At 40.3% G+C, this 19185-nt stretch overlaps 1 protein-coding gene across 2 annotated transcripts in view; it reads left to right on the top strand.

Annotated features, from left to right (window-relative positions):
• The window catches only part of GLI3 (GLI family zinc finger 3), a 203432-nt gene that overhangs the window by 147086 nt on the left and 37161 nt on the right, over window positions 1–19185 (top strand). The window contains exons 7-10 of one of the 2 annotated variants that reach the window (XM_052698982.1): window positions 897–1098; window positions 14981–15197; window positions 16607–16720; window positions 17976–18116. In XM_052698982.1, the coding sequence (XP_052554942.1) occupies window positions 897–1098; window positions 14981–15197; window positions 16607–16720; window positions 17976–18116 (674 nt within the window). Of the gene's footprint in view, window positions 1–896; window positions 1099–14980; window positions 15198–16603; window positions 16721–17975; window positions 18117–19185 lie in introns of both variants that reach the window. The other variant, XM_052698981.1, reaches the window with a different exon arrangement.

Genomic DNA, 19185 nt, shown 5'->3' with positions numbered 1-19185 from the left:
AGGGAGACTAATTCTCTCCTTCTCAGACTGAAGTGAGATAGAAAATAACTAAACAAAGGGAATGAATTTAAAGCAATCTGTCTTCCATCAGGACTGCAGACTGTTGGGATGATGTAGTAAAATAGACCAGCAGGGTTAAAGAATTTCAAAGCTGCATAGATGATTTAGAAATGTAATATTTATTTACTTGAATGGTGTCGCTTTCTCTTAACTGCTTTGAAAAGCTTAATCTCTGGTTTTAAGAAATCTGGAAACAGTAGAGCCCTGTGCACACCAACACTGGAACATCAGGGGATCCTGGATGAGTTCAAATAAAGCCTACTGTTTCTCAGTCTGATGCTGTGAATGCCAATTTAACTTCTGTTGATAGAGCTGACCTTTACAGTGATTTTCAGTCCTGATTTTTAGTTTTGCATCAAGTAGTGTCCAGGCAGAAGTGTGTACAGCAAAGGAAAAGCTACCGCTTCATTTCTGTGCTGTATTTAACAGTTTTAGCTTTGATTTTGTGTATTAAGGACGTGTGGGTTTGGGTTTGTTAGTAGCCTAGATCTGAATGACTGTCTCCTTGCTTGTGGTTGAATTAATGATGTGAAAGTCTAAGAAGCCATCAGATTCATAAATCATCAGAAATGAGAGGGATAACTCATAAAAGTCTTTTCCTTTTGTTTAGCAATTAATCATTTTGCTTGCACATTAATAAACACAGCTCCACTGAGGTAAGCCACAGGAAGACAGATTTTTCATCCTAATTTTCCTCAATCGTAGCCAGTAGATCACAAGTGGAGAGAGTGGGCTTATCACAGCACGTTGGTGTCTAGTGACTCCCTACCCATCCCTGATAAAAAATAAATGCAATTAAGTACCCTGGTGGATAATTATTTGTGTTTACATAACAGGCACCAGGTTTCCGAGTCCAAGATTATCAGCCAGACCAAGCCGAAAGCGTACGTTGTCTATATCCCCCCTATCTGATCACAGCTTTGACCTTCAGACCATGATACGGACATCTCCAAATTCCTTGGTCACAATTCTCAATAATTCTCGTAGCAGTTCCTCAGCCAGTGGTTCTTATGGCCACTTGTCTGCAAGCGCAATAAGGTAAGCACAGCGTTTTCTATGTATCTGGTCTTTTATGTCATGTACATGCAGATGTGTGTACTTACAAATGTGAATGTTTATCTAACTGTTTTGTTTCGGATGTATGTGTATTTGCAACTCCTGTCCTGTTTACTGGAGCCTAATTTGAAGTATAAAATACTTCTTTTTCTTGTTCAGAAAGGTAAACACAGGGGACATCTTGGTATATTGTCATCCAGACCAGACAATACTCCATGTGGCCAGCAGAAATGGTGTGTGTGTGTGTGTGTGCCTGTACTCAGGAGTTTGTATTCAGAGAAGAAGCTCTGGATACGTTTTTGACTTAGGAGTCTCGTGTTCTGTCCATGTAGATAACGGACAGTGAAATGTTCCTACGTTACAGTCATCAAAGATTAAAGCACAAATGTGGTGCTGTTCAATTAAAACAGTTTGCTAGAATTTCTTGGCATCGATGTTCAAGTTTTTTTCATGTTTTAATTTGTATATTGAAATATTAGACTTTCTGGGGCTGAATTATCTTTTTTTTCTCTATGAAGAAAGCACTGTTATCATCTCATATAATTAGAAATGAGGTGATTTTCACTTGGCCACTTCACTTCTAGAGCAAGAAAACAGCTAAAAATGCATTTCCTGAAGGCAGAAGAGCAGAGTAGCAAAGGACAAGGTAGGGAGAAATTGTACATTGCAGGGAAAAAGATGGGAAGCAAGCAGAGCACAGAGAGATGGAACAAAATTAGAAGTGCCAAAAAACGAGAGTGGAAGAAAGTGAGGAAAAGCAACATTAAAAATGGAGACGCGGCTTTGGAGCCCGCTTGTGCGTGTGACACTGCTGTGTGTTAACTGAGGAAAGTTCCTTTGGTGTTCAGAAGAAAAATCCCTTACTTCTCCAAAGTCTTAGGAAATACTGATTTTGCATTTATGGCTCTCGAACAAAGAATGCTTCTGATCCCTGGTTTAAGAACGGCCTTCACCTTTAGATTGGAATGAGGGAAAGGAGCAAGTCCCCACAGCAATTTCTTGAGATCTGAACGACCCATTTTTGGCAAGGCTCAAACATGCCTTTCCAGCGTAAATGACACACTTAAAACTTCAAAAAGTGGCAGTGGGGATTTGCACTGCTGGAGAAAGTGGAGCATGCGACTTGTGTACAGGAAACTGTGATCCTGCTAAACTTGGAATGTGACAGAACTGTAATTTGGCATTAGCATCAGCGCTGTTTTTGTTTATTTTGTTTTTATTTAAAGTATTTATTTTGAATAGCCCTGCTTCATAGCTCTGATGTGCTTGAGTAGCTGTGTAGTATTTCACAGGTGTGGTATCATAGCTCTGCCATACTCTGTGACGTTTGTAACCACAGCCCCAGTTATCAAGCTTCCGAATGTGGAATATGATTTATATCAGTAGCTGACAGCAGTTTTGGACCACATCTGTTGAATGTTTTGGCTGTATGAAGGTGTACTCTCCCATTCTCATTCAGATGAGAAGGTACTTCAATTACTAACCTCCTTTTCCAATGTTTGTAACTTCGGTAAACAGTGAATGAAAGTCAGCATACTCTGGAGTCTTTCCTCCTTTTACTCGTACCCCGCAGTTGGAAATGGTTATCACATCTTTTTGATAAGCTGAATTACAAACCTAAGGGCTGCACCTGCCAAGCAAGCCTGATGAACAGTTTTGTTGAAGATGGTTGAGGAATTGGAGTGAGTTAAATGTGGTTTACCAGCTGGTACAGTACATCTTGTGAACTGCTGTCACTGGGGAGAGCAAGGCTTATGCACCTGAGAGAGTGCTTAGCAGAAGCTTTCAGCACTCCCTGGTCATGCTTTCCAGGAAATTCCAAAATTTCCTAGCCATTTTCAGTTCGTAATTTCTTCTTTTTAACAAGAATATTCACGTTCAACATGAAGAGTGGTAAGCATATCACTCCATTCTTCCAAATGGAAGGGAGGGAAAGGGAGAGCTGCCTCTTTTCCCGTGTTTGAAACTCACCTCTGTTGATGCCCTTTGAATTCTCTCATGTGAACATGTCTACGTAACAGTTACACCAAAATAAACAGTAACATAAGCTATTCAAACCAGGCCACATTTCATTGCTTTAATAAATTCAAAGACTAAATAGCAACAGGGCTATCAGTAAAACTTCATTTATTGCATTCCACTGTCTTGTAAATAATGCATTCAGCTCAAGAACTTCTGTACTGAATCAAATCATTGTTCATCCTGTTTAATATCCTGTCTGCAGCAGTGATCAAAATGTAGAAAAAAGATAGAAAGAAAACCTTTCTCTAGTGTAAAATTCTGGAAACTTTCAAGTAAATCTCCTAGGAATTACAGCAAGAAAGTGATATAGTTCAGCAGGCCTGTAGCTAGAATTCCAAGATGGGAAGGATTTGTATTTTAGGAAATATCGATATCATTAACTGTACTTACTGTTACACAGTCCTCCTACTTTCAGATCGTGTTTCCAATCACTTTTAACTTAGCACAGATCATTCACACTTGACAGGAATTTTTCATGGCAGATATTATAGCCTGATTTTTTCCAAAATGCCAGCAAAATTGTTAATTCCTAATAATGAAGTTAGAGGTAAACAGGCTTTCCTGTATGTGGTGAAAGAGCTTTTGCTACCATTTCTCTAAGATGCTAACATTTGCCAGGGATGTCATCTAAATACTACAGATACAGTCTTTGCTGTTCATGGGCAGTTACCCCATTCAGCCAAGCAGTAAGCCCTTAGAGCTCTCTATTAGCATGTATTAAATAGATGTTTACTAAGAATTCGAAGTGTTCCAGTCTGAGGCGCACAGAAAGGAAGGAGGACTTTCCCCTGCAGCTGCAGCTGTTGTTAATCTGGAATCTCCTTGGGAAGTTTTTGGAGTCAAAGTTGTCTGCCCAACCATAACAGCCTTCCTTGAACATGAAAAAGAAAGCTGTTTTCAGAGGTGCCAGGAGCCAGACCAGGATCTGTCCAGGCTGAACACACTGGGACAAAATGCTTTCATGTAACACACAAAGTAAGATTGCACTAGAAGAGAGAAAAAGCTGCAAAATGAGGCATGCAGAAGCCAGTCATTAATGAAAGTGAAGGTACTGCCCCCTTGTGATGCTGCATTGATACCTTCTTTAACTTTAGGGTTGTGTAGCTTTGTTTTTTTTTTCCACAGGACCCCTGCCTGCTTCATTGCACCAGCTGAGCCTTCTCTCTGGGTCAGTCAGAGCTGCAGGCTCTGCCTCAGCTTTCTCAGGCAGTTGTGAAAGAGGAGGGAGTCCGTCAACCTGGTTGTTTGCTGCGTGGAGAGCAGACCTTGCTCTTGCAACACGATCCCAGCCTGATGCTGAGCAAACTGTGCTAAGCAGAAGTGACCACCAGGCTCATACAGTTTCTTTTCTGGAGGCACTCGTAGTTTTTCAGAGAAGCTGAGCGCTCACAGCCATGGCTGCTGATGGTTATTTTGAAAATGTAATGTGCACTGTTATGTTAATTAACCCAGGAGATTGGGCCTCCCTATCTGAAACTGGGCACCTGCAATGAGTGGCACTTCTTATGCTTAGTGCTTTTTTGATTCGTCTGCCTGTGCAAACAGGAGCCCTTCCCTTTCACCTTAGAGGGAGGCTGAAAGCATTAGTGTTTTGTGAAGTATTTAGATTCTACAGAGATGAGCACAGCAAGGAATCCAGGGAGGTATCAGCAATTTTGTATTCACAGCAAGTTTAAATACGGTGGAAGGAACACCCATGGGCAATAACCTGGGCAAGAAGAATAATACCAGTATTTATCATTCAAGAGTACTGTGTGTCTTGTGCCCTGAATGAGGTAGGAGTCCTGATGGGGCAAGGGGAGAAGAGGTGCGTGGTCAAATAATTAAAGACTGATGAGTGAGAGCAGGAGAGTACAGGCAGGTTTAGTTTGGGCATGTTTGTTTTTGCAGTCTCAGTGCCCTCTCAACCTGGTTTGTTTCATAGGTGCTACTTGTGTTAAGAAAGTATTTCCAGGACCTGGTTGGTCTTTTCATTGTCTCAAAGATTACATCCCATGTTTCAAACAGCTTTTTGGCCTTGGACCCTCTGTGTGAGCACTGTGGGATGCTTAAGATGAAGTCAAATGAAAGGAGATGCATTTTGGGCTGTGTTTTTACAGAGTCAAGCATTAAAAGGGCTTTGGTCCTTGATGTGGGCACTACTTCAGTTAGGATAATAAATAATAAGAGTTGAGCACAATCCAGATAGGGCTTGGCTTGGCGGGTGCTTTGTCACTGTCAGCTGGCAGTGTAATTCTGTATCCTGACTACTGGCTGAGTACTTGAAAAGAAGATGTTTCTCCTGCTGGCAGCTAATAGCGGATCTCCTTTAGCACGCAAGGTAGAGCTTCTGCTTTGTGCTTTTGAAAACACCTGGTTTAGGTGTCAGCTGGGAAGGATTGTGCAGAAAGGAGGCCTATGAAACAGCATCAAATGAGGATAATCCTTCGTTTCGCAGTTACTCATTTGGTTACCTGCTTCAGTCCTGCACCCCTGCTATTCATCTTTTGTCAGGATGTGCTTACATGTTATATCTGCTACCTGTGACAATTATTAGACTTTGCACTTCACTGGTACTTCTTTTTTAAGTGGCAGTGTGGCCTAGAGTGAGTATAGAGGGGGTAATGATTTCCCATGATATTAAGGGTTCAGAACCTTTACAAAAGATTAGCTCATCTTTAATAAACACAGAAGGTTGGGACTTCTTGTTCTATGTGATCAGAAATTCAGAACTCCTGTATTTTTCAAGTCCCTTGGCAGCCCTATGATATTAAATGTACGAAGTTCTCAGAGAATGAGCTGAGCTCCTTGTCAGCCTACACAGTGTTTAAACCCAGTGCAGTTCTGCCTAGGACAAGATATTTTCTTTCTATATGTGCAGATGTACCTGAGAATATGCCTTGGCTATCTCGTAACGTCCTAGAAATCAGTTTGTTATGACTATGGCAGCCCTTTGCGATCTCCTCTGAGGTCTGAAAGAAACTGAAAAAGCACAGCAGCGCTTTATTTTTTTTTTCCCTCCCAGATTCTTCCCCTGCATCCCTGATGTCATGAGAACAGGAAGGAGAGATTACGCAGCGTGGTTAATTACAGCCAGATCCTGGTTGTATTGGCTCCTATCACTTTGATCTGAAGCTGAACATCAGGGGAATGGTATTGAGGATGCATTTGCCAAGAGTGCTAGAAAGAGATAGCCAGGTTTGTAGGGGGAGCTTAGGCATCAGTGGATTAGCATCACCAGGGAAGAGTGATCTTTCCTGCACGCAGGTATTGGATTCTTAATGATTTCCTCCTGTCATATAAGCACCTCATGCAGACCTTTTGGGGTAGCCAGTGCCCTCCGCTGAACTGCTTTATAGCTGCAGACAAGTGACAATCTATTAAATAGCAAACACAAAGAGAAGAGCGAAGTGAAACATAAAAACAGCTAAGATGCACAGTTGAAAGTAAGAAGTATTTTGTGTGACAAAGTGAGAATAACTTCAGCAGAGAGCCCAACAGTCTGATTAAGCACTGTATAGATTAAAAAAAAGAGTATCCTTTTAACAAGTTTAAGTTATCCGATTTTTGAATTTAACAGAGCATCTCGTAGTTATAAGACAGGGAGCCTTCATGTTCTCAGCCTTCCTTCTTTATTCAATATTTTATGCTTTCTTATTATATCTCCTTGTATTCATCTCCTTTCTGAGGCAAGTGGTTTTCGGTCTGCTCTTTAAAGACTTCTTGTATTGTTATTTCTTCCAGCGCTCTCTCAAGGACTACCTCTACTATATGCAGTAATATTCCAGAAGAGGACTAGCAATTCAAATGCACCATGATTTTGTGCATTCTCTATTTCTTTCTATTTGTCCTAACATGTTTTTGCCATAGTTTCACGTCGAGCAAATTTTCATTCTTACACTGAATTCTGCACTGGTCCACACAAATTGACTCAGTGCCTCAGTGGCTTGGAGGCAGTGTCTGACTAGTTCAGACTCTCCCTCGAATATCACTGTGCATCCAGCATATCTAGCTCTGTAGGTAACTCTTAACTATTCACCATACTCCTCAAAATAATTTTGTCAAAGATACAGGTTTTGTTTTTTTCATTGCTTATCTCTGCTCATAGAATCATAGAATGGCTTAGACCACCCTCTAGGTCAGGCTGCTTAGGGCCCCATCCAGCACAGTCTTGACAATTGCCAGACAATTGCAATGAAAAACTGAAGACACCACCTGAGAACTCATATCTAACTTATATTTACCAAAAAACCAAAATACTGCTTAATTCTGTGATTTCTATTTTAGGTTGTAAGGTTTAAGCTTTTGACTATTACATTGAATCTGTGTCAAAGAACAGAAATGCTGCTTGACGAACTGAATCATGTAATCTGCATGTTTGGAGTAGAACAGGTAGAACAAAATATATTTGGCAGTGTTTTGCCTGAAGCTCTGCTTGACAGGATGTACCATATACAAAGAATGTCATTTCCTTTGGAATTAAAAGTGTTCTGTATTTTATTATCTCTCTTATTGGGATCTAAGTGAGATGCAACACTGACTTTAAGTGGAGGCTTGCATGAAAAGGTCTCAGTAATAGCACGTATGTTGTAAGTGAAGGTGTAATTGCAGTTCAGATAGATTCAAATTCAGACCAGGTGTAACCCCACTGAAACTGGTTCTGTTGTAACTAGGTACATGTCACATATGGGCAGCACAGGGCTTTATTCTCTGTGGTCTTGTACCTATGTACAGTTAATCTGAAAAAAAAAAAAAATAAAATAAAGAATGTAATGTTTGACCATTCCATAATAGCTTCATTTTATATCCTTTTTCTAGACTTCTTGAATGGCAGGGAAGCGCTATAAAGCAAATAAGAATGAAATTCTTCAGTGTAATGGAATGTTGCATCTAATTCTCGCTCAACTGAATTGGAATTCTGCAGCTGGCCTCCTATAGAAAGTGCATACAGATTGCAGGATATATCTATAAATCTGATGTTCAGGGAGCCTAATCTGGAGATCACCTGCGTATTGCATTGGAATGTTGTAGATACTTTTCACCCCACACACACATAACACAGAACAGCAAGATCTCTGCCTTCAGAAGGCATCTGAAAAGTCAAACAAAATAAAGAACAGTTGAATATACAGGTGCATGCTGCATACACATTTACGTATCCAGACACATATGCAAGTGTGATCATGTGTATGTGTGGAGACAGGTATAACCACAGATCTTGTAATTAAAAATCAGTTTGAGGCAACTTGTTCCAGATTGATTTGATGCTACCAGAGCTTAAAGTCTTTAGACAAAGCATTGAATCCAGTGCAGTATTAATTCTGGGAAAGTCCTGGAGCTAAGAAACATGCTGGGGTTTAACACAGAGCTTGCTTCATTTGCAGACCCTAAAAAAATGTTAGCTAGCACTTTCCAAGTAATTAATGATATTGTCTTTAGAAACTAACATGAAGCTTAGCCATGAATTTGATTGTGACAGAGGTTTTCCAGAAATGTCCTGAGCTTGCACAGGGGGAACACAGATGGGTTACACAAGATACTATTATTACGAAGTCCGGTTGGGTTACTGAAGATTTCTGAACGGGAGTAGCACAGTGAGAAGGACAAAGCTGTCAGTGCTGTCTGAGCATATAAGGCTAATCCTTGTAGTTCTGTTGCTCTCTGAAACCATTCCATTTTACTCCAGCATACGGCAATGTATTCATGAAGAAAAATTTCACCTAGCCTAGCAGATAAAACAGAATAGATAATATGGTAAGCTGAAGGGATAGTGCAACCACAGACTGTTAATTTAAATTGGTAGTGGAAAAGTGAAAGAAGAGGCAGTGATGCATGTGAGTTAAATGCAATTTTGAGATGATGGCTATTATCTGATGAAAGCTGAAAACATAGTATAACTTCATTAGATGCGTCTCTACAAATCCAGTTAGATGACTTGTCTCGAAGTTAGTGATTTTTAGTAAAATGTGTCAGTATTACAAATGCAGAGGGATATTCATGAAACCTAGTTTTGAAAAATGTGGATTTCAAGACTCAGAGCTGCCTTTAGAATCATGCTGTATGTCTGGTTTCGTAGTGACGGCGTGAAATTGTTTTCCCCTGTACTTAAGTGACAGGCCATTAAAACAACTGATCAGTTGTTTGTGTTATCTATGACTGCTGCCAGTTAGAAAGCTGAGGGAAAAGAAGACAATTTAAAACAAAAAATCTTCTTAGTACTAGCAAATGTTACTTTTGTTGTAGGCAAAAGGCTGCGAACAGAAGTGCATTTTTAAATTCTCCCTTCCTGTAATACCATTTGGTTTTCATTTTACGTCTAATATATTTCAAGCAGTAAGAATTTCACAAGTCCTTCCTGGGCTACAAGGTTCCTGAGTGCATTGTCACTTCAGTGACCTGAGCAATTTGTCAATAGTCAGCTTTGCAGGCTGCTTCCGTCAGAAGGAGAAGTGGATGACAGATTTGGAAACTTATTTTTACTTGCTCCAGTTTGTTTACAAAGAACTTGCATGAGTTCCTGTTTCCACAAACTCAAACAACAGGAGACAGTTTTATTACATGATATTCCTGGCTTCTTCTCATCCAATTCCATGAAGGACTCATTGGCTTTCTTTCTTCTGTATCTGGTTTGGAGTCAGAGTATGAGACTGTCATGCTGACCATCTACAGCTTTCCACATCTGACTATTGAATGTTCCTGGCTGCATATTAATGGATATACATAGTTTTATAAACACATCAGTTTTAGTGTTTGAAATCAGCTCATATACTGCCACTTAGCATCTTTGGTTCAGCTCCTGGCCGCCTTTTACTTACATCCCCCAATGTAAACAGTGGCTCTTACATCTCAGTTTACTGTGGGATGAGTGAAACTATTTCTTACATTAATCCTTTGAAAAAAGAACAACTGAACATGTGAAAACTTTCACTGTTAACTTAATTATGACTTGGATAATGACATAGTTCAACAACAGATGCTGTGCCTGCAGACCCTGGACTCAGGGCAATTCTACAGGACATTCTGATTTTGGTTTTACTTCAGCAGTATGTAAGAGTTGCTTTTCTGAAGAGTAGGTGGATACGTTGTTGGAAGGGCATTTGTGAGGCCCTGTGAACATTAGCAATAAAGCAATAAAGACTTTGCAAATCTGTATCAGAAACTAAAGATGAATTCCTGGCCTGAAAAGGTTGAAAACTCCATTCAATTCCATGAGTCCAGTCATTCATGCTACATTTATTGCTGAATTTCTGAACTCTGGTTTCTCAATTTTACTTGCCCAAGGACTTCATGCAACTCATAAGGGAGAGTATGATGAAATAGTGACATCTGTACCTACTTAAGCATGAGCTAACAGAAGCTGTGGCACTACCTGATGAAGCCCAGCTAATACCTGATGATCAGCTTCAGCGTGAAGCCAGTCCACTTACAAATTACCTGTCTGTTCATGAGCTATGATCCATTTAGGAAGGATTTGGGTCTTTCTGTCTGCCTAGTGTCAGCGGATGACAAAAACAAATGTTAGAAACTGCAGTGTATGCTGAGAGCTCCAAGGTTTTTGCACATGTTAGAAAGGTCCCATGTGCCCCCTTGCAGTGCAAGGTGCTCCTTACCTCAGCATGTGTGTTGTACTCCTGTGCATCAGGTCTTGCAGAACTGTGTGTTTCACGTTACAAGGAAGATATCTTCACAGTTTTTATGAGGATGAGAAAATATTTGCGATAGAAGGAAATTTTTGTGATATAATGAAACTGTACTCCACTTTCACAAGGTCAGAATCTCCTCTGCGCTTTTGTGCCAGCCTGTCTGCTTAGGCACGCATATGTAGTGTATAAGAAATAAGGACTTTTTCTGACTTTGAACACACAGCTGTTTTGTGGTAAATTGCGCAGCTGAAATGGACAGAAATGGACAACCTTGTTAGTAGGACAGCCACAAAGCTCGGTTTTGATTATAATGTCTGTTTCTCTTCTTCTTGAAGTCAGCTCCTTAAAATTTGATGCGTTCGTGTAATTGCAGTGCAGTTCACTGAACTGCTTTTACCTCTGGTAAAAGGGAGTTTGAGTTTGCAGTGGAGGAGGGGAGAAAGAGACGGACTGACAGACATATGTAGATGCCCACAGTATGGAAAAATAAATGACTGCTAGGCTATTCTGTCATATAAAAATATATATTTTTTTGTTATTATATAAATATGAGATATTAAATGTTATTGAAAGTAAAGTAAGGACTCTTGGCTAGGGATATTCTGCACATGTCCTGTGTGCAAGAGAAACAAAGTTATGGAACAAAGTATGTTAAAAACTTCCTGAAAGAGGGCAGATGTCCCCATCCCTGCAGCAGAGCGCTCTGTGCTAGCTGTGTTACAAGCTTTGATTTCAGCCCGCAGTTATCAACTTCATTGCTGAGCAGCCTGATTGGTTTCTGGAAGGAAGAAAAGCCTTGATACCTTCTGTTCCTTAGGATCTTTCTGATCTTTTCAGATCAGAAAAATCAGCCATGCTGTCCTGTGTCAGCATTTTGCCTGAGGTTGACGTTAAATCCAGACAGGTCATCCTGCCTCATTTTCATAAGGCTTTCCAGAAACTCTTAGAATTACTTGAAGGCAGCTATCTGAGCTATTTAAGAAGCAGCCCGGTGCTTGAACTGTTGTCACCATTTCTGAGTACTGCTCGTGGCTGGCTGCTACTCTATTCTTCTGCTCCTTTTCAGCCTCCTTTTTTGTTTCAATCTGAGGGGTTTTAGGTTTGGAGAGAATGGAGTGCAGGTTGCAAGGCTCCATGGGGAAATCCCAGTACCTCAATCAACCCCGTGGCGCTGAGTACTGGACACAAAAAAATAATACTGAAGAAATAAGAATTCCTTTTTTCCTCGGCACATCTGTGCACCTCTGTCCCATTGCATCTGCTGCTGGTGTCACTGCTTTCCAGTAAGAACCATGAGCTAACATCTGGGCAAGAGTCAGCAGGGCATACCTACTTCTGAAGGCTCCACGTGGTGTTAAAGCAAATGTAAAGAAAGAGGACATCTCTATGAGGTGAAGTCTATCCTTTTGACAGAAACTGTATATATTTATATACAGGGACACAACAAATGTGCTTACTTAAGCACTTGCACTGTATTGGTGTAAGGTGTATTACTGCAAGCCAATGAAACTGGCTTCTGTGTTTGTTAAAGCAGCACTGTTTTTGTCCTTTAGTTAGGAAGGTAATTTGTCATTGGAGGCATCAGTGCGTTTTGTGTTGCTCTGTGCAGAGTAGAGGATGCAAGGCAGGGATGACACTAGAAACAACCCATTGGCACAGGTGACATCTCTGACCTGTGGAGGGATGGAGTAGAGAATACTGCCAAACTCCAGTACGTGTTTTTCAGCTGCATTAAGTACAACTTGTAAGTATACATTGTGGTGCTCCTGCAGTCTTCTACTCACAGCCGGAGATTTCTTTTCACCATCCAACTTTCCATGTCACTGACACTTTGCCAGCCCTGCTACTGAGCTAAAAATATATTCTGTGCATGGCAGTTTCCTCCTGCCCCTCCTGATCTGTTTGGGAAGGATCTCTTGCACTCTGCATAGGTTCAGAAATTAATGTTAGATTCAGAAGCTCATGCGTCTGTAGTCACGCACAGTGATAGGTAGGAGCTACAGCTCTGAGCTGAGGGCTGAAGTCAGTCACGTCTTGTAGATCAGTTCTGAGTTTGTCTTTTTAACGTGTAGGATCTGAAGAATGTCACCAAAATCTTAAACCGAAAATTGCAAAGTTAGGTATTGCTGGACATTCTTAGGCATCTGGAAAGGAAATAATAATAAAAGAAAGAAGACCGAGTTTCCAAGGGTGCTGCGAACTTGAAGCTCCCAAAGAAGACAATCCACTTATTTTTTTTCTTTCAAACTGATGCAGCTAAGGCTTGAAAATGTCCTAGGTACTAACTGCTCGCAGGGAAACAAAATACTTCATGTTGCATTTGTTGAAGTGTTCAAAGTACACGAGATTAACTTACAATAATACATAGGATAGTCGCAGGGATGTAGTAAGGAGGCATTGTTTCAGCCTTATGTATGACATTGTAATTGTATGGTTTTTAATGAACAGACTGGAGTAGTTACACTTAGTAATGTTTGTTCACTAAAAAGGAAAGGGGGTGTTAAATCATTGTGTTCTTTGATGAATGGCTTGTACACTGAAGAATAAATTGAACAAACTGGCATAGAGCTCAGTGAACATGAAATCAGCTATTAGAAGAAAGCTTGTGAACAAATTCTGAGCCTGATATGCATCTTTTGATTAATGTCCTATCAATCATCCATAGTGGCTACCTTAGCTAAGTCGTGCTGTAATCATTCATGGTTGCTTACAGAAACACTAGCAGGGACTATAGAGCTGCAATAACTGAATATTATTACTGATTTCTCCCTAACTCTTGCTGTGAACAATTACTGTTTTCACTCCGTTTCTGCCTCCTTTTATTAAAAAGAATACAATGCAAAATGAAAAGAGAGTTCCTCAAAGACCAGTAAAATTCTCTCGGGGTATTCTTAATAATATTCTGTCCTAAGTGGGCAAACTATTGTAATACAGAGTTCTCATCAGGAATAACAGTAATGTAATCACTCTGAATCTGGCTCCTTATAGATTGTAGTCAAACAGACAAAATGTATAGTCAGATTAATGAACACAGAATTTTCTTCAGAATTATTACTTAAAATGGTTGAAATGATTTTAGCTCTTTTTGTATCACGGCATTTTCAGTTAATGCACTTAAGTGTAACAGCAATTAAGACCCCGGACTGTAAATTTGGATTAAATCCACCCTTTTGCCGTTAGAAGAAGCCTTGATTCTGAAAAGGTATTATTCTACATCCCTTTCTTTCAAGGTCTAATCTTCTGAACTGACCTTTTTAGAAGAAAATAATCCGTGCATACACTTCTTCTTCCTCTGTCTTTTTGTTACAGTATGATGTTATTGGCAGATGTTTACAGGACAATCCCATATTTCTGTGTTTGAAGATTCAGCCCCATGCTGTTTATGCTTCAAGTATGACACAAAGAATGTTTTGGCACTACCCACTGAGTAGGTCCTTAGATGGCAGTGTAATTTCCTCCAAAGTCACTGTAGTCTGGGAAGTATGGTGAAGTAATGAAGTGATGACAGGTATTAACATGCATAATGGGCTTTAATAGACATTTAATGTTGTTAAACTGGAAGAAGAAGTGCTTTCCCATTGGAATATTTCTACATTGAAAGTCATTGATCACCAGTTTCAGAGGGGAAAGGTTAATCCATCAGTTTCTGTAACCAAACGGCACTGATGGAAATTCTTTAGGTGACATTTTGGATGAACTGAGCTTTCCATCTTTGCAAACAAATGAGTGATATGACAAGCATGGTGTTCAGAACACATTTAACCAATTGATTTTCTCTCCTCTTGTAATAAGATCTAGAGACATATGAAAGAGTGTAACATAAGCCAAGATTAAAGGAACTGCTTCATACAGACGAACGTAGGGGAACTGCATTATCAATAAAAGTACTATAAAGCATGGAGGCACCCATTCTTTTTCTTTATATAAAGTTTGTTATTGCAATAAATAGCTGTTATTGAACTGCTTGCCTTTTATTTCAGTTTTTCTGAATTTTATTTCTGTCAACTTTCTGTGGTTTTGTGGTAAATGTTAGGAAAAATTGTTGTGTTTTGTTAAGGTATCGCTTTTGCTCTCACTAGTAAATCCAGACCAACTCTGGGTTTAAAAGCAGGATTTATCATCCTTTGGGCATGATTTTAAGGGTTTAATCTGTACAGTGCCATACTGTAATGACCCTCATCATTTTCCTCCCTCTTCCCTCCTTTTTCTCCCAAATTCAGCCCTGCTCTGAGTTTCACATACCCTCCTACACCGGTATCCCTCCAGCAAATGCATCAGCAAATTATAAGTCGTCAGCAAACCCTGGGTTCTGCCTTTGGACACAGCCCTCCTCTCATCCATCCTGCTCCAACTTTTCCTACCCAGAGACCTATCCCTGGCATCCCCAGTGTCCTGAACCCTGTCCAGGTCAGCTCTGGACCTTCTGAGTCCACACAGGTGAGAGACAATGAAAGAAACCTTTGCACCCAGCTAATTTAAAAATGAAAAAATGAAAGAATCACTTTGTCTTGTTAGCATTTAATCACCACTGTCACCAAGACCCTTTGACAGGTTTCTGACAGCTATAGCATTTGCTGTCCCATTATTATAAATCATGGGCTTAGATGCAGCGTTCCTCATTGGTAGCACACTTTTTAATCCTCATAAATATTTCAGTGTGCTGAAGCAGCTCCTTATTCCAACCTGCCTTTGCTGGACTGGACAGCATTAAACAGGTGGGGAGCAAAGAACAGGAAAAACATGTAGAAGCACTTAACATTTTAAAGCTTAGCATCTTCACATCCAAATCAAGTTGTTGAGCATGCCTCGAGACACAGAGTTGTATTTTGCTGTCCTGAACAGGTGTGAGCTGCTCTAAGACTGTGCAGAGGGTTGAAGTTTTTTTTTCTCTGATTCTTGCCAAATTGAACGTGGTGAGTTAGAATTAATCATTTCAGTAGCAAAGTTGTATTCTCAAAAGCTGGAGATGTGCAGCAGGGGATCAAGACAATAATGTGCACAGTTCGTGTTTTACCTTTTATTAACTCATGTTTGTTTGTTTCTAGATGACCTGGGATAGGTTATTCATCAGTCTGGAAGTTGTTTATCTTCTGGCTAGCTTTTACAAATGTAGATGCAGTATATATTGCTGTGGGCAGCATACTGATTTTTGTGGGATCTGTGCAGTTCAGGTATCTCTAAAAGATCTCTGGATTCCTACAGGATCCATTTGCAGGTGTAGATAACAATGTTCTATCCAGCAAGAAGAAAAAAAAGATTCTGGCCTGTTTATGTCAGTGGTAGTTTTGCTGCTGACTTCGGAGAATCCAGGACGTCATCTAGGATTTTTCAGTTGAGAATCTCACATTAGTGTTCAGCTTTCCTCCCTATCCACTATTATAATGGGAAATGCACTAAAAAAGCTGAGATCTTGCATACAGGCATGAAGTGGGAAAACTTTTTTCCTCCAAGCGTAAAAAAGAGATCTTTTTTCTCCTGTTTATTCACACTGGTGCTTAGCAATTTGGCTTTTCAAAGTTGCCTTTCTAAAGTCATCGTTATGTGGAAATTCAGGGTCTCCCTGCTCCTCCCTGGCCTGACAAAAACAACATTGGTTTGTAAAAAGGAATAATGTCAGATGCCTTCCAGTTTCCTTCCTTCTGCATTACAGGGTTGAACGATGCAGCTCTTCCACAAGTTAATGCAGTGTAATTGAAGCACAATCTGATGGCATAGCCAGTATAATTAACGGCGTAGCTTCTCCATTTACAGTTGTATATACAGCTGCTGCACATTTCAGTTAGTAGCTGCATATTTATCACAGTCTAATTTTGTCTTTTTTGGGGGAAAAAAACTGCCTGCAGCAGAACAAACCCACAAGTGAGTCTGCAGTGAGCAGCACTGGGGATCCAATGCACAACAAGCGCTCCAAGATAAAGCCCGACGAGGACCTCCCCAGCCCAGGTGCAGGAAGCGTGCAGGTACAGCCTTCTGATCTCAGTTATAAGCCTTTTTTCTCACTGCTAGAGGGAAAACACATCTTTGCCATGTTTTGGCCCTCCTGCCTCTTACAGGCCTTCATCTCATGCACGCACATGAGCTCGTGGTAGGAAGGGACTGAATATAGAACTTGAGCGATGTGGGTTTGCTTTGTTAAAGGATGAGGACAGAATGGAAGCAGCGTGAAGGAGAAACCTCTCATTTGGTTCAGTGAGTGCTCAGCCCTCTGTTCTCTGTGGAAAAGGGAGCCAAAGATATTCAGGTCTTTACTGAGGACGAGTTTGCCATTCAGCAAGAATATCTACACCTTGCTGACTTCTGACAGATCTTGGCACTGTGCAACATTGAGGCCTTAGTACTGGCCTCCAGTCCCTTCTGCCAAGCTTTCCTTACTGGCTGATGCCACTGCTTTTAGGAGATTGATTCCTGATTTACAGTGATGAAAGGCAGGTCAGAATCAGAGACTCAGTCCTGTGAGCGAATCCGTGAAAAGAGAACAAGGTTCATCTAAATCCCTCAGCAGGCTGGAAATGGAGAAATAGCATGAGGACGTAATCTGAACCAAATGTTTGTGCCAACATCTGAGCCAGTACCAGCTGGGAAGGAGTCCTTTGGAGGAGCTAAAGGTGGCAAATCAAAAACCAAGATGAAAAGCCATCTTCTCCTAGTCACCCCCTCCATGCATGCATTATGGGCAAGAATGGGCTGACGTGTAGCCTGAGAATTACCAGTCTGCTTTTGGAAAGACTATTTATGTGAAAAACTGTCACTGGATTAGCAACATAAACACAGTTTGGATGACTGGTGATTTATGTCCAACCTTATTACTAAAAACAAATCCCAGTTAATTCAGCTATGCTCAATAATGTCTTTTTCACTCATACTGCCACTGAATTATTAGGGTAAATGTGCAAATGAAGAGCTGCTTTAGTATGGGGAGAGGGAAGCTGAGCATTTATGATCTGATTTTAACTGGCATGTAAATGGAGTTTTTTTAGAAATTCTCTGCATTGGGTACTTCTGAGGAAGAAATATATATTTTGCACGTATACTTGACACATGCTTTTGGCTTACCAGGCCTGTTTTGAGCTTTTGTGTTCTGTAGAGCGGATTGAACTGAGGTTATAATAATCCGTTTCCCTCACTCTGTCTTTCTTTAATGATGAAGTAATTCACTTCTTTTCCTCTGTTTCAGAATTTCCTCTCTCTTCACCTCTGTTTTTTTCATCTCTCCAGGAACAGCCAGAAGGTATGACCCTGGTAAAGGAGGAAGGGGACAAAGATGAAAGCAAACAGGAGCCTGAAGTGGTCTACGAGACGAACTGCCATTGGGAAGGCTGTTCCCGGGAGTTTGACACACAGGAACAGCTAGTGCATGTAAGTTAATGGTATTCAGGAACTGGGTTTAAAACTGCGTGACCTTTTTCACGAGGGTCAGGTTCTCTGACCCTGTGCTGAGTCAAGTTTCTTAGCTAACAGCGCTGCAAACTGGAATGGGGTTTATGAGTTTCTGAGAATAAAGAAAACTGAGCCACAGTGCTTGACCTGTTCAGTCAGCTAAAGCTTAGTGTAAAATTCAATAAAGTCTTCAATAGAGATTGTAATGGCTCTGATCCTGTAAGCCAGCAAACACTATTTTGAGTTAGAGACTTTGATAGTTATTGAGTAATAGTAAGCTGGACATGAATTATTATTAACCTTTAGCCAAGTTTGATTTTTTCCCCAAAAGGGATTGTAACAGTAAAAATGGGTGAGGGGAGTCCTTCCCCCTTCCCTAGGGGTTTGAAGGGCCTTTTTTTTTTGTATCAATTTACTGTTGTTTGGAAGCTGGAATGGGTTATTTAGATAAATACATGGTGGCAGAGTTACTCAGTCCTTCTAGCAAAAGCAAACTGTTAGTACTATTTATGCTATGCTATATATTAGCTATATCTTTTTTCTTCCTCTCCATTTTCCAAAGTGAATGGTTTTTAGTATTTTTTAGTATTGTAACCTAAAAAATGAGCCGTGAAACAGAATGGAACCCACCAAGTACAATACCCCATGTTTCCAGTCACTTAGCTAGCAGGGCATCACATCAATTTCATAAAACTTACCTAAATATGCTGAAAAAAAACTAAGAAATTGCCAGTACATATTGGAGAGGGCCATTTTCAGCAAATTATATGTGTGTTGGAGTCATATTTATTGTAGAAAAATGTTGAGTACTCTTCTGAATATTGTGCAAAATCTGTTGCACAGTATGGCCAATACTGCTGAAATAGATTGTTGAAAAATGTTCTTTTCTCCTGAAGTTAAATAAATAAGTAAATAAATAAAATCAAGCACCATGGATTTCTAAACACTATGCAAAATGGTAAGCTGATGGTGCAGAGGTGACTTCAGTAAATCAGTGTCAGCCTTTGACTTGCTGGAGTGTGACAGACTGGTGGTGCTGGAAATTAAT

This window comes from Tympanuchus pallidicinctus, unplaced genomic scaffold (assembly GCF_026119805.1).
Source record: "Tympanuchus pallidicinctus isolate F22 unplaced genomic scaffold, pur_lepc_1.0 scaffold34, whole genome shotgun sequence".
Taxonomy (NCBI): Eukaryota; Metazoa; Chordata; class Aves; order Galliformes; family Phasianidae; genus Tympanuchus; species Tympanuchus pallidicinctus.
Note: the sequence above shows the minus strand (reverse complement) of the source record. Positions and strands in the feature narration are given on the sequence as shown.